The sequence below is a fragment of the Anoplophora glabripennis genome, unplaced genomic scaffold, assembly GCF_000390285.2.
Source record: "Anoplophora glabripennis isolate ALB-LARVAE unplaced genomic scaffold, Agla_2.0 scaffold7, whole genome shotgun sequence".
Lineage (NCBI taxonomy): Eukaryota > Metazoa > Arthropoda > Insecta > Coleoptera > Cerambycidae > Anoplophora > Anoplophora glabripennis.
Window position 1 is genome coordinate 788,908 of NW_019419456.1, and position 14,963 is coordinate 803,870.

Below are 14,963 nucleotides of genomic sequence, written 5' to 3' on the forward strand. Positions count from 1 at the left end.
GCCTTAAATAATTTACATTTTAAGAGCAGATAACCAAAAAAAGTAAATAGACATACGTAGAATTTCATAGTAAAATAATTAAGGCCTGTGTATGTGCAGTAGGCCTTCTTAAAAATTTGTTTTAATGAAAAATGTTTAAAAAAGTAATAAAAACCTAAATTTTTCTATAAGCAACTGATAATTGCTTGGCCTTGGGGAACAGGTCTTTTTGAAACTTGCATTTTTATAGAAACAAAGGAAGCCAAAAATAATAGTGAGTCTGTGTAGATGCACTAGGCCTTCCTGAAAATTTGACTTTATTCTTCTGAAATTCTAAGTTCTGAAATTAAATTTTAAGTTATTTTATAGTAGATAATCGAAAAAATAGGACTTCTCAAAAATCTATGTTTACTTTTTTCAAAGTATACGAGAAAATAGACCTTGAAAAATTACATTTTTAAAGGAATAACATAAAAAACACTTATGACCTTTGTAGAGGCAGTAGACCTTTTAGAAGTAACCAAAATTATTAAGTCTAGAGTAGAAGTACATATTATTGAAAGTGAATGTTTTCATAGTAGATAAACGAAAAAACAGTGGAGCCTATTTGCAGGTGCAGAAGGCTTTGCATTTACATTTCTAAGGTAGATAGAGAAAAAAAATTGTAAAGGCCTGTGTAAAGTGCAGTAAGCCTACTGCATTTTTGGTAATTTACATTGTTATAGTATAACCGAAAAAATTGTGTTCTGTATAGATGCAATAGGAAATGTTTGTGTACTTTTTTAAAGTAATCAAAAAAATAGTACCTACATAGAACTTCTTAAAAATGTTATATTTTTACAGAAATAATGGAAAAATGGTTAAGGCCTGTGTAGGTGCAGTAGGCCTTCTGGAAAATGTGTTTCTTTTAGAACTGAAATTGTTCTTAAAATTGTACATTTTTATAGAAAAAAAAATGGTCAAGAACTGTGTAGGTGTAGTAGACCTCGAGAGTTTGCATTTGTACTATCAAAAAAATGTTAAGACCTATGTAGGTGCAGTAGGCCATTCTGTAAATTAAGGGTTTTTAATAATCTTCCGATTTTGCGGTGTTTAAATCACGAAATAATGACATTTTTATGAGTAATCAAAAAAATAGTAAAAAATTTGAAGAAATAGCACCAAAAAATTCTTCGTTATTATAACCTTTTGTATTTTTACTTTTGGCTTTATGATAAACCGAACAAATATATCAAAAATCACATTATGTACTTATCAAAATATAAAAGGAAAAACAAAAAAAAAACCAATACCAAAATAAAAAAAAATTCTTGTATTTTCCAAACTGCAACTACATTTTCCCTTAAATAAAAGAAATTACCTTAAAATAAATAATCACACTTCACAAAAGGGGGTAATTCAGCATCACGTCCTGTCTCGCCAACTCCAACAACATGGGATCGTCGAAGAATTTGTTGATCGACACGTCCTGACTCAAGCCCTTCCGCCTACGCGTCTTTATCATGAACTCCCTAGCCAAGTGCGTTGCCGGCTGCGGCTCCAGGGGCCTTATAATAATCGTTTTGTCCAATGGATCTCCCGGCACAATCTAAAATTCGGAAAGAATTTGAGTTTTCTTTGACGCCCATAATTATCACCTAGATTATAAAGCCTCGACACCGCGTGTGTGACGTCACTTCCCTGGTAACATACGTCACCCACAATCAGTGAAACAATGGAATGAGTAAAGTGATATGAGCCTAACGACTAAATGTTTGGACGAGTGATAATTTTGACAATAACGGTTAATAAATAAACGTTTTCTACATGAACGTCTTCATTTTATAACCCATTTAGATGACATTTCCATGACTATTTTACAAATAGTTAAACTAGTTCTGATCTCCACAAAAGTACGAGGTTTGATCAAAAAGTAACGGGAATTTTCAAATTTTGCGTGTTGTATCTGTCTATTGAGTCGATTCTTTTTTGTGTATTTGTAGCACTGTCAGTGACATATCAATTTTTAAGGCCTGTACATACAAACGAGATAATGTAAGCAGTGGTGGTAGCGATGGCGGTGGCGTTTGAGTGTAACAAATGGGTCAAATCATACGCGGCACTGCTTGTGAGCAGTACGAGTGGTCTTTGTAGCATTCTACAATGCGGTAGCGATAAGATGCCACTTGTGGTTGACCGCCCGTCACCACACGCTGTCAATATTTTTGAATATGGCTAGAGACGATAATTTCACGGAAAAACTTATAGACTGCGTAAAAAGCCACAGTGTATTGTATGATTTGTCTCATCCTTATTATAAAAACGTTCGTATTAAAAATAAAGCAAGGGATGAAATAGCAAAGATCCTCAAAAAAGAGCAAAACTTCAATTTCAGCGTTCATTTTAAACGCTAATAGGCCGTTTATATATGTGCAGGCCTTTAGGCAGCTGCCTCACTTAGTTTGCGTGTGTGTTACCTCAGCATTTTTAGCAATTTTTTGTTAGGCGAAATGTCGAATCAGAATTTGATATTTTTGTTAAAAACAGAAGGCCTTTGGCGATGATTCTATGTCACAGTCACGAGTTTATCAAAGGTACAAATGTTTTCAGGTATTCCAAGAAGACGTCAAAGATAAGGTGAGATCTGGTCAATTGTGAAAATCCTTCTAACTGTTTTCTTTGACTAAAATGGAATAGTTCATCACAAATTTCTACTGCCCATTCGTATAGTTAACAAGGAGTGCTACTTACAAGTTTTGGGAAATTTGCATGAGGCAATCAGAAGAAAACGACAAGGACACGAGAGACAACTCGTGGATTTTACACCACCGGTGTGATGCCGCAACCACCATATTTTCACGACATGACCTCTGTGATTTTTGCCTATTTCCCAAAATCTATAATAAAAGGATAATCAAAGGACGTTTTTCAACAATAATTGAGATAAAGGCAAACTCGCAAACTGTGCTCAATACGGTACCTAAAGATGCATAAGCGTATAAATATCACAGGGGGACTACTTTGAAGAGGATGAGATAAAAATTGAAAAAGATTAAATAAATATTTCCTGAGAAAATGAACAATTCCCGTTACTTGTTGATCAATCCTCGTATTTTGCTTAATTTGCTGACAACTAATGTTCGGACATAGCACTTTTTGCCCCAAAAACATGTAGGTGCTGCAAATAAAAAACGTCCGTTTTCCGCAATAACATTTTACAAAACTATGACAGGCAACTTAGCAAAAGAGCGCATAAAATAATAATTCAAAAATATAAGCGAGAAGAATAAAAAAAAAATGTCTGGCGAAATGAATATGCCAAAATCCGCAATTGGAGATATAATTAAAACGTACCGGGAAGCCCATATTGTAGACGTTCGTGGAAAATTCCAATGAACCGGTAAAAAGGGCACAAAGACCTTATCTGCAAAGAAAGACTACTGTGATAGAAATTACTGCGGTGCAAAACAAAAAAACAGACATTAACATATCGAGAGAATTTTGTCGTTAGTGGATACACAACTCTGATTACCATTTTTACCAAATAATGTACCCTTAGACGCAATAAACATTAACGTCTAAAGCTAAATACAGATTTTGTTTTCATCAAGGCAAAAGAGAAACCATTGCTGATAGAACTCCAGAAGAAGATGCATTTAGTTTAGGCTGAATTGAAAGCTACTAGTGAGACTAGATTCCAGAAATTTTCAGTAATGAGTCTAAGTTTAACGTATGGGTTGGGGATTCTAGTAAGCACTTTTTCTTTTTGTTTCAAGCGCTTTGGACTGCTCCAAAAAGACTACCTGTAGCACATAATACACCAACAAACGGTGTTAGTTTTGAATCAATTAGAAGCGTTCTCAAACGGAAGCGTATTAGTACATCTCAAAACTTTAAAGCATACCTCCAACAATTTTCATTCCATTTACTCTAAATTTTGACCGTAACTTTAAAATAACATTCCAAAGAATATCTACGGGATTTTCGGGAAAGTTGATTCTAACATTATTTATTGACAAATGATTGCCCCTTTTTTTGTCAAAAATTTAACTTTTTACTTCAAATGCTCGCCAATCCCACAAAAATTAATGTTTTCAAGCCATACTCTTGCAGATTAAGAGAAAAGTTTTTACTTTTTTTTCCAGATCAAATTTGCGTAAGTTACACGCTGCAGAGCGCCTTAAATTTCACACGCCTCACGAGAATGGCACCAGTGTCTCCATTTTGTACTATTTATGAATATATTTTTCTGAATACTTAAAGACATGGTTAGTAACATCCTTGAATATTATTATCCTCTTACTTTTCTTTGTTCAAAAAAAAAAAAAAATCACAAAAAAGTTTTATTTTAGAATTTTACTTATTGCACACACACAGCATCCGAGTTATTTATGAGACAAAAATTTGTACTTCCAAATTTATAAAAAAATTATTTGAAGGCAACGATATTAAAATCTTGAACTGGCCGTCAAGCAACACTGACCTAAGTGTCATTGATGTATTATGGCACAGCATAAAAATGTCCATGCGGAGCAACGCATATGGGAAAATTTCTGATCCTAAAAGAGAAATCCAAGAGATTTGGGAATTTTTTTCTCCGGAGTAAACCGGTTACTTACCAGTTTTAATAGTCGTTAATTTTTATTTTTAAGCTTAAGGTTTTGCTGCGTATTTTTCAGCTGAAAATAGATATTTTATTTGTTATTAACAAGTATCCCTGTTTATGTTACACAGTGTCACAAAATTTCGCGTCCGAGCAGGGAAGTCACTGCCGCCAGGTAGACCGAAAATTTCGAGTTAGTCGAAAGGGTCGTCAACAGTTTTGTAGATCCTTAGCCGACACTATGCCAAAGAGAATTCGTGTCATTATAAAAACGTTGCGAATTATGTGCCTTCCGAACATTTAGTTATTGGGACTCCTAACACTGATTATTTTACATCTTACCTGCCAGTGATGAAAGACCGACAGACAGAACGCCTGTCCCTGCGTGTGCGTCCTCAAATCAGTCTCGAAACCGAAACTGTCTATAGCCGGAATGAAAGCCTTAATGGTGTACAACGGAGACCCTGGCACTGGCGCATCTTGAGTGACATGACCACTAAAAACGATCCGCAATAAAATCATTTCTCCCTTTAAAAAAATCGAACTTACCGTCTCTTCGCAAGCACCGTATACACGGCAGACACGCAGTCTGCCGGTGCCTGCACTTCCACGAACAAATAGGGCTCCATCAGCCTCGGAGTGGCCATGAGGAAGGCGGAATACACCACCCGTCTCGCGGTGGGGATGATCTGACCGCCACCTCTGTGCAGGGGCTCATTAGCGATGACGGCATCCAGGATTTTAAATTTCGTGTTTCTGATGGGCTCCTCGCATAGGGGACCCTCGCGGGTACCCCACTGGAAACCCTGGACGATGGAGTCCTTCACCGAACTCAGAAGGGCCTTGTCTACTTCCGAAGGTAGGGTGTCGTCCACTAGGATGTTCGGACCTAGAAAGAAATATGTAGATAGAACAAAAGTCACCCGTCAGATTCAGGTACATCGGGGAATATTGAAATTATTTTGGGAAACTTCCATTTCACATTTTATTGCTTGACTTGTTTTACATATTTCCAAGTTATAAACGAAAAAAATTAAATCGTAAACCGATGAACTGTAAACTAAAACAAATGCAATAAAATGAAGCAGTGCCATATACGGCCATTTTCCTTTTGCCGAATAAACATTGACCGTTTGTTTTTTGTTCAACTAATGCCCTGTTGTCGTATCACATTAGATGTATTGATATCATATAGTTCGTCTAAACCATATCAATGTCAGGCCATTGACACTGAGATTCATAAACTAAACACAGTGGTTTCAAAAAATAGTAACAAATACTTTTTATTAATAATTTAGTGATTTTTTAAAATATTTCAAATTTATAAGACTACAGACTAAGTAATTTTATTTATTTTCACACAGAGTGGTTATAAACAAAAGTGTAGATGTAGCTTAAGAAAGGAAATATAACTTGAATATTTATTTGATAAAAGAAATAATAATTTCAGATTAATATTCTGGAAAACAAGTTTCTCTTAAAAAACGATCCCCACATAAAGTTACATCCTGTATTATTATTATGAAGCTCTGAATAGCATGTGAAGCAATGAAATTTAATATAATTGGAAACTTGCAGTGAAATTATATTTAAAAATATATCTCTAATATTTTTCATCAAATTTTTCAATGTTTTGAGTTTCAATTATTATGGAAGTTTATGAAAGTCTCATACACTTTCAATATACACTGTGTCCAAGATAAGAATGGGATAGCATTAGGATCTAGGAAACGGTAAGAGATACAGGGTGGTCCAAATTAGAAAAAATTGTGTTTTTGTATCCCTAACAATATCCGATTAGAAAGTTTTAAAATTACGGCTAGTTGCGGAGATGTCCGAAAAAAATCTGAAATTTTGCAAAATTGTTTAATTTTTTCTGGCTTTATTTGAAAACGAATTTTAAAATAAATTGCACATTTACAGTGCCACTTTTTCGCTCTATCCAATGGCATCAACATTTTTGTAATCCGACATTTCGCCTTCGAAGGGCCAGCATCAGGTAAATTTTTTTAAATATGTCGCTGCTATTTTTAAGACAAAATCTAGTCATTTTTAATTCTGAATTAGATGATATTACTATTGTAATCGTGTAATATTGTATTGTAAAAAAGGTTTTTAGCTTGTTTTAGCTATCATTTAAAATTTTTCCTGAGTACGGTTCTGAACGCTTTCAAAATATTTATTGGATGAAGTCATAACAGTATACAAGTCAATACAGCACAAAATATCCAACAATTTTTGTAACCACTATTAGCAATACTAATTAGAAATAATAAAACATTTCATAAATTTATATAATTTTTTTATTATACAACTTTTTTAAATTATTGATTAAAAAAAATTGTTGGATTACATTAGTAATATCATCTAAATCAGAATTAAAAATGACTAGATTTTGTCAAAAATAGCAGCGTATTTAAAAAAATTAACCTGATGATGGCCCCTCGAAGACGAAACGTCGGATTGAAAAAAAGTTGACGCCAATGGATAGAGCGGAAAAATTGACATTGTAAATATGTAATTTATTTTAAAATTCGTTTTCAAATAGTCAGAAAAAAATAAAACGATTCTGCAAAATTCGGGTTCCAAATGGCGTATTGTTAGGTATAAAAAAAAACAACTTTTTTCTAATTTGAGCCACCCGATATCTCTTACCGTTTCCTAGATCCACATGGTATCCCATCCATATCTTGGACACACTGTATATAATTATTTTGCAAGACACACTTTTTTAATTAGGTAAAAAAATGAAAAAATCAAATTATTTCAAACAATTTCATTTTGTATAATTCTTAACCTGTACATTCGAAGTTTAACAACACTAGTTCCGACAAAAGCCGGCCACCGAAAAAACGAATACTCCTTTATTTTCCAGTTGTCTAGAGTTCACAGCCTACTTCAATAGAAATGACATGTTATAGAAATATGTTACAAAAAGGCCCTGTAGCAGCTCCTTGAGGCACACTTGTGTAAATTCGATAAAATAAAGCGAAAAAATCCAAGTATTTTAAATGTTATTTAATTTCGTGTAATATCTAACCTGTATTATCCGGTCCAAAAGCCCATATGCTTCTGGCGGCTAGTAAATCCCAATCGTACTTGGTCTGGAAGAACTCGCCCAACTTTTTCTTGTTCCAGTTAATTTGAACGTTTTCGTTCTCGATGTCCTCCGCCAGGCCTTTCTCTAGCGGTTCAGCGATCATGGTGAGCTTGTTCTTTTTATTTGGGGTTTCGGCAAAACATTTTAAGCTGGACGTCTCCACGACAGTCTCGCAAAAGGCCACTACCGGGTCAGCAACTACAAAAAAAACATTCAAAATTTGAAAACGTTATTTTCTGACATTTGCTATAAGATTTTTAAAAAATAACAGACTGTGGAGTGCACTGAAAAGCTTCCGTTACCTTTTATGTCTATTTCGGAGTACATTTTGCGGAGGTCGTGCATGACGCAGTCCAGATAGAGCTCTCCCGTGCCTAGTACGACGTGTTCGCCGCTTTCTTCCACTTTTGTGGTAAGCAACGGGTACGACTTGTTCACTTTCCGCAAGCCGTCCAACATTTTCGGTAGTTCGGACGGATTTACGGGTTCCACTGGAAAAAAATGTACACGTATGTATCAAAATAAATTTTTTTTACATGACGATTCTCTCGATCAGAATAATAGAATTGGCCGCCATATAGTCCAGATTTTAACCCAGCTAAACTAGAAAAATGAAAGATTCTCCATTTATTATTGAAGTTTTTTGTTTACCCGCAATTTTGATGATGCTCTGGGTGTTGAACTTCAGCGGCCTGAAGATATAGAGATCGTCGTGGATCGTCAGATCTGTGATTGTAGCGGTTTTGACAATAGACTGGTCGATGCCCTCAATAAGCACCCAATTACCTGCAGGTACCCTGTTCAGCTCCACTTTGTACCTAAAACAAGAATCTTCACCACTGCAACGCTATGAATGTTCCTTCAGTACTACCTGGACTCGTAAATCCACAACCGCCCAATCGTGAGTACCCTAGAGTCTTCCTCGTCTTGCAGTGTGTAGTTTTCACCCAAAATTCTAACGTCCGTGCCGGCGTGCAGCGTACCGCTCATCACCCTTCCCAGAACTTGGAAGAATGTGCAGTCTTCTGTGGGGTACATCTTCGAGCTGTGCACCTAAGATATTATAAACCTTTAAAACGGAAAAGGGTGCTTCGAGGCACCGTACTAGGGCCGCATTTATTTCCCAGTCCAAATTGATGACAATATTAATTGAAAATAAAACCGATATCAAGAAAAAAATGTTGCAATGTAATGTAAAAAACTGTTGTATCTGAAAGTACTATACAGGGGTGATTCAGAACTTATCCAAATAAAAAAAAAATTTTTGGATGTACTGGGGGCTCCTGCAAATACAATTTTGTAAAAAAAATCAAAAAGGGCAGTTCGAAAATGATTTAAAAATACACTTCTGCATGGCACTGTAAAATCTACAAACTAACACAAATGTTGTCTTGCTTCACCATAATACAAATGTCTTGCTTCACCATAAATTAAAACAATATCCATCAACTCTGAGTTGCTATACATGTAAGCCATTTTGTAAAACTATTGTAAATACTATCGCAATGACGTTAATACTAATTGTAAAATCGGATTTCAGTATTTGGAATCGCTAGTCACGTGGCTCCCATGCACATTGCGTAATGCGCACAACGCCAATGGCTCTTGACACTACAGTTGTCCAGCAATGTAATGGCGAAAGTACTACAACTTCAATAATTTTTTTCTCGGAAACTACATGAGGATTTTACAAAAATTTTTTTTACGATATTGACTCCATTTTTCATTAACTCAAGCCAACGTAGTTACAAAAAAATAATAAACGCCAACACTTCCAACACCGTTTTTCTTGGAATGTTTGGACAAAGACCGTTAACAATTGCTTAAATGAACCGTTGTTATTACCGAATCGGATTGATGGTTCGTAGAATCTCAAATTTCCTCAAAAAGATCTGCCTGGACTTCTTGAAGACGTACAACTTAGCTGTTCGACAGCGATTGTGGTTCTTGGTCGTTGGTGTTCAAGTTTAAAAAGTACGGAGGATTAGAAAAGGAGGACCGATAGTATAGCCACCACTTTCGCCTGACTTAAACCCACTGACATTTTATTATTGATGGGTTATGTGCAAGTATTACTGCTGCTACCAATAATTTACAACTGCAAGACCAGCGAGAAGAAGCAACATTTCTTTTGGGATCATCAAAACTGTATTATACGTGTCCAGATACTGCTACGAGTCAGTGGACAAAATTCTGAACAGTTGTAATTTCAAAACACATTAAAATAGTAATTAACATTTACTGATAACATTCAATAGCAGGAATTAATAACAATAATAAAAAAAGTGGAATTTCTCATTAAATTCTTCTCTTTTTTTTTGTATGTACTTTGTTCATGACGAATGATTTTGCGGTGTTGCCAATTTGCAAGTCAGTGTTTATTTTTTATATTTTTCGTGTCTAAAATGAAAAAATTTAAAAATATTCGATTTCCATATTTTGGGCACAAATGGACATTTATACAATATTGCAGTTGCGATGAAAGTAGGCCATGGACATGGAACAGTCAAATGCTACGATAATTTCAATTGTTTTCGGTTCACAGCCTACTTCAATAAAAAATGACATACTTAATAAACTTGTTATATTAAGGCCCTGGAACAGCTCCTTGAGGCACGCTTGTGTCAATTAGATCAAAAATTAAAAAACAATTAGTTTACTTCGAATACAATTTCATTTCATGGAATTCCTAACCTGTATTAACTGGTCCGAAAGCACATATAGTCATATACCGAAAAAAAAATGTACTTACCATTAAAAGCCCCTCTTGGTCGCAGTTGATCATGTCATCGTATATTTTGCTGGTGTTGGGGCCTGTGTAGATGTGATCCACCTTCGTTTTTGCGTTGTCCAAGGGAGATCTGATGTGTTCCACGCACATGTTCACAAAGCCTGCAATAAAATGTGTTCCGATCAATTGTTCTAATCGATTCGCAGAATATTTGGACTTACCGTTGAAATCGCCCAAAAATTTGCCACACACCAGCCTCAGCAACGGTCTGATGTTGAGTCTCATCTCGTTTTTGGTCAGTTTAATACCCAGTTCGTCCAGTACGTCCGGTAAAGTCGAGTCCACGTCTCCCACGACTTGAGCGAAGATTTTGTACAGCGGTTCGAGGATGAACTCGACGAAACTTCTTTGTGCAGAGTTATGTGGCGCTTTCCTTGTGAATTTTCTCCTAAAACGTTAAAATTATTATTAATAGTCACAAAAATCGTTACTATTCTAGTTACTGACGTTTTATTATTGAAATATATGTCGCCCCACAACCGTTTCGAAAATTCCTCCACGTTTACCTCCCCGTAGTACAAATTGTAGATATTCGCAAAGGATTTCAAGGTAAAACACACGCCGTACTGCGAACTAGCAAAACAAACGTTGCCGAGTACAGGAGACACGATATAAGGATTAGCGTCATCGGAATACAACCTGAAAAAAATTGATTAAAACTCGTCAACGTAAAAATTTCATTGCCTTACGTTAACAGTCCGTTTATCTCTTCGACAATATGCCGCAGCTTGTAGTAAGCGTCCTGAGGGGGTAACTTCAGTTCCAAAATTAACCTGTCGATTTTGTTTATACAAATCGTGATCTGCATTTGCTCCTGGACTGCGTGTTTGAGGAGGCGTTCCGTGTTTAACATAACGCCTTCGGCTGCATCGACAAACAGTACGACTCCGTCACACAGCCTCATGGCTGCTGTGACTTCGTCAGAAAAATTTACATGTCCTAAAAAAAATTGAAATGTCTAACAAGTATTTTTTAAGAAGCTCTTTCTTACCTGGTGTGTCGAAAATGTTCATCAAATAACTTTTATTTTTAACGTCTTGCAAAAGCAACGTAACCGGAATGGATTTTATCGAACAACCCCTCTCTTGTTCGGTGAAGAGGGTGTCAGTGTACCGCAGGTTCTTTTCTTCGTTATCTTGATACCCCGGATGCGTCTGACGAATTAAACAATCAACGAAAGACGTTTTGCCGTGATGCAAATGCCCAACGAGAGCCACGTTCCTGATCAGCGAAGTGTTGTCCATCATATCAGCCAAGAACCTAAAAAAAATTAAATGAACACAAAACCAAAGTTTTCGAAGCTACATACTCCATGCTGTATACTGTTTCAGGCAATTCTTGTTCTTTAAGCTGGAATTTTTTCTTCTTGACAGGCTCTATCAGAGGAACGTCAAGCGGTTGTGCGTCCTCTTCCTGAACGATCGTTTCGACGTCGGGCCCATACACTTGTAAAGCGGAAGGATAGTACTGCTTATCTTCATGTAGTACAATAGCCATTGGTTGTGGTTCATCTTCCATTTGTTCATCCTGAAAATAAATTGTGATAAGATCAGTTTTAGTACCTAGGAAAAAATTATGTATTACATACATCGTAATCTTGGTGCTCATCTTCGTCGTGATGCTCTTGTTCTTCCTCTTCATCATCGTCACTATCGAGTTCTGGACCTATGTAGTTACCGAACTCATCATAAAGGTCAGTATCCATGGTTGCTCTGGAATATACGAATAAGCAATGGACACTATTCAAAAATCACTTTTTTATTATAAAAAAAAAACAGACCGGTACAAAACATATTTTAAGGTTAGCTTATGTTGTTTCATTTGTTTTATTATAACGAAAGGCGTTTAAAACAATCAAAGATAAAATACCTAGAACTTTGGTAAAAAAATTCTAAATAAGAAATGCCGTAAAAAAATACTTACAAGTGGGCTCTACTTTAAAAAAGTGATATTACTGCACACACTCACACACAGAAGAATGGACACAGATATTACGAAAACGATACAAAAACGTTTCTCAATTATTTTAGGTTAGTTTGTTTTCCTTCTATGAATGATTTAAATCACAGGATGACAAAATATTTCATATCAAGTTTAAGTTGATGGTTCCAAATGCGATCCTGTTACGCTATTGGTTACTGTTAGTACAGGACACGAACAACCAATAAGAGTGCCGTGTAAAAATACCAAATCACTCAAATCAGACCGATTTTACCTATGAATTCACACCAGAACGCGCTTGATATTTTCCCTAGGCGTATTCGTTAGAACATTTTCAGAAGTGTTCCATTGGATGTCGACTTTAAAGATGGACCCACTGACATTTCAATAAGTAGATAGAGTAGAAAACATGTGAAAATTGTAAGACTTATTGGTTCGTTCATTCGCTGCAAGATTGCTCTAGTTACTCATTCGAAAATTAAAGTTAACTGCATAATATCAATTCTACCCCGTTCTTTAGATTGTAGGAACAGTGATGTTTCTTTTAATAATATATTTAATGTGAGTATTTTATTGGCGAGTACATTGCAAAATAAAACAAATGCAATTTATTCGTCAACATCGACGTAAATATTATATTTTTTAAATAGAAAAATTGGTAAATTTCATTATTTTCAATAAAACTTAGTTTTGTAGGTGTTTATCAATGTTGTCCTATATATAAAAAAACGCCCTTATATGAAAAATGGAGGTATAGAAGTTTCTAGAAGTTTAGGTTAATTTTATTTTAAACGAAATAAATACATGGGATAAAAAACTAATTGTAAGAAACGCTTTCAAATAGGTACATAATTTTTTTAACGTCAATAAAAAATTCTATAATTGCAAATATGCATGAACAAATTTTTTCCATATAAATAGAATTTTTGAAAAAGTGTTGAACATATAAACTTCAAAATAACAGTATAAATAAAGCCTTATTTTCTTCCTTTTCACATTTTTTGTCGATATGCACATTTCCAGCCGTAAATAAATGAAATAATGTAAATGTAGGACAACCGACTAGGCTGTTAAAATGTTCATACCTTAAATAAAACCTTATTATACTAAACTTATGGCTTTTTACTAGAAATATGTTATATTTCTTGCGCTAAAAGCTTCCGAATTCGTTGATTGAATCCCATCACATAAATTAATCAAGGAAATGAATGTTTAATATCCATCTACATACACTAAGGGGCGAAAGGGTCCGATAGCATATAGAGGAGGCTTATATGAAGAAGGGGAAGCACCCTCTAACATATGAGTCATCCCCTCTAGTGCGAAGTTTCCATTTTATGTACCCACGCATTAGGATATTTATTTGTTGGTAAACACAGTTTTTGGTTTGATGTTGAACTGGAAAAATGTAACAATATAAAATTTGGTCCGATGAATTTTCAGTTCATAATCGTTTTTTGTTAGGTTAAGTAGAAAGTTGCTCGTGCCAAGTAGCAACTCGAAAAGGTGGAAGTCATAAACGATTGAACTCGAAAATTGCCACGACATGCGTGTCAAAAATAATTTGGCAAGTTATACTGTGTATAAGTAAAAAAAAATGTGAACCACCAAAGTTATTGGTTGTACTTATAAGGTAGGTACGATAACAGATAAGTTAAAGCAAAGGCTAACGGTTGTCCATAAATTTTGACGATAGAAGGCCATCAGAATCTAGGAGGCATTGCGATCGATGGATGCCCTCAGATCTGACAAAATACGCATTTACATATCATGTTTTACATTCATTATCGTATTATAATAAGTAGCTTTACCTACTAAAATATTACTATCTACAGTTTTACAATAATGTGAAAGAAATCTAGCTACCCCATTAAACAAAACAAGTGTGTATTGTTTAAAATAGCTATTGATAAAGTTAATACATATTGGCCATATTAGAAGATGTGCTATTTCCGATTAATATACTTACCTACGGTTGAAGATATTTTTAAATAGGTAAGTACCTGACTGTATATTGTATTTCCACATTTTATTCGTTTTATTGTCGATAAAATTTAGTTTGACCCTTTAACCGAAAATATACGGACCGTTTTAAGTAATAAAATGTTTTCGTATGGTAGGTTTAATGTTGCAGAACAAAAATTTTGACGTTCACTTTAGTTGATTCATAAATAAATTCATGCTGAAAATTGAGCAAAAAAATAAAGTTTTACATAATTATTTACAAAGGTGTGCAAAAAAGGTGAGGATACATTTCAGCGTAAATTCGACATGCTTCTAAAGAGTTGTCATTGGCAAGTGCATATAGATCATTTGCGGGGTTAGTGTAATTTTGTAGAGTGACTAAATGGGTCAAATTTGTACAAAAAAAGTAACGGCAATAATACTGAAAATTGGTAAGATCTAACATATAAAGCAAATGTCATATTTTGCATGCTAAACATAGATTTGATAGTTTACTATGGATGGAGCCAATGCTGACTTTCTGTACATTGTGGCCGATTCAACATAAACTGTAAAAGCGGCAACGATTTGCCCTAAGTCATGTGACCTAGGATACAAATGGCGCG

At 35.0% G+C, this 14,963-nt stretch overlaps 1 protein-coding gene across 1 annotated transcript; it reads right to left on the bottom strand.

Moving 5' to 3' along the window:
- Positions 1-1,270: 1,270 nt before the first annotated feature.
- On the bottom strand, positions 1,271-12,473 carry LOC108910544 (116 kDa U5 small nuclear ribonucleoprotein component). Its single transcript, XM_018715173.1, has 15 exons — positions 12,376-12,473; positions 12,041-12,164; positions 11,762-11,979; positions 11,444-11,712; positions 11,142-11,391; positions 10,900-11,091; positions 10,614-10,840; positions 10,414-10,553; positions 8,533-8,714; positions 8,313-8,479; positions 7,964-8,152; positions 7,602-7,859; positions 5,111-5,450; positions 4,904-5,057; positions 1,271-1,567 (listed from the first exon to the last, which is right to left on the bottom strand). The coding sequence occupies exons 2-15, from the start codon at positions 12,155-12,157 to the stop codon at positions 1,361-1,363; spliced, it is 2,910 nt and encodes a 969-aa protein (XP_018570689.1). The 5' UTR covers positions 12,158-12,164; positions 12,376-12,473; the 3' UTR covers positions 1,271-1,360.
- Between the last annotated feature and the right edge of the window lie 2,490 nt (positions 12,474-14,963).

Bases quoted from the DNA above. Each gene is read 5' to 3' on its own strand.
- LOC108910544 (XM_018715173.1), bottom strand. From the start codon at position 12,157: ATGGATACTGACCTTTATGATGAGTTCGGTAACTACATAGGTCCAGAA. The intron at 11,392-11,443 runs GTAAGAAAGAGC...AATTTTTTTTAG, and splicing joins GAACATTTTCGACACACCAG to GACATGTAAATTTTTCTGAC. The intron at 11,092-11,141 runs GTAAGGCAATGA...AATTTTTTTCAG, and splicing joins GAGATAAACGGACTGTTAAC to GTTGTATTCCGATGACGCTA.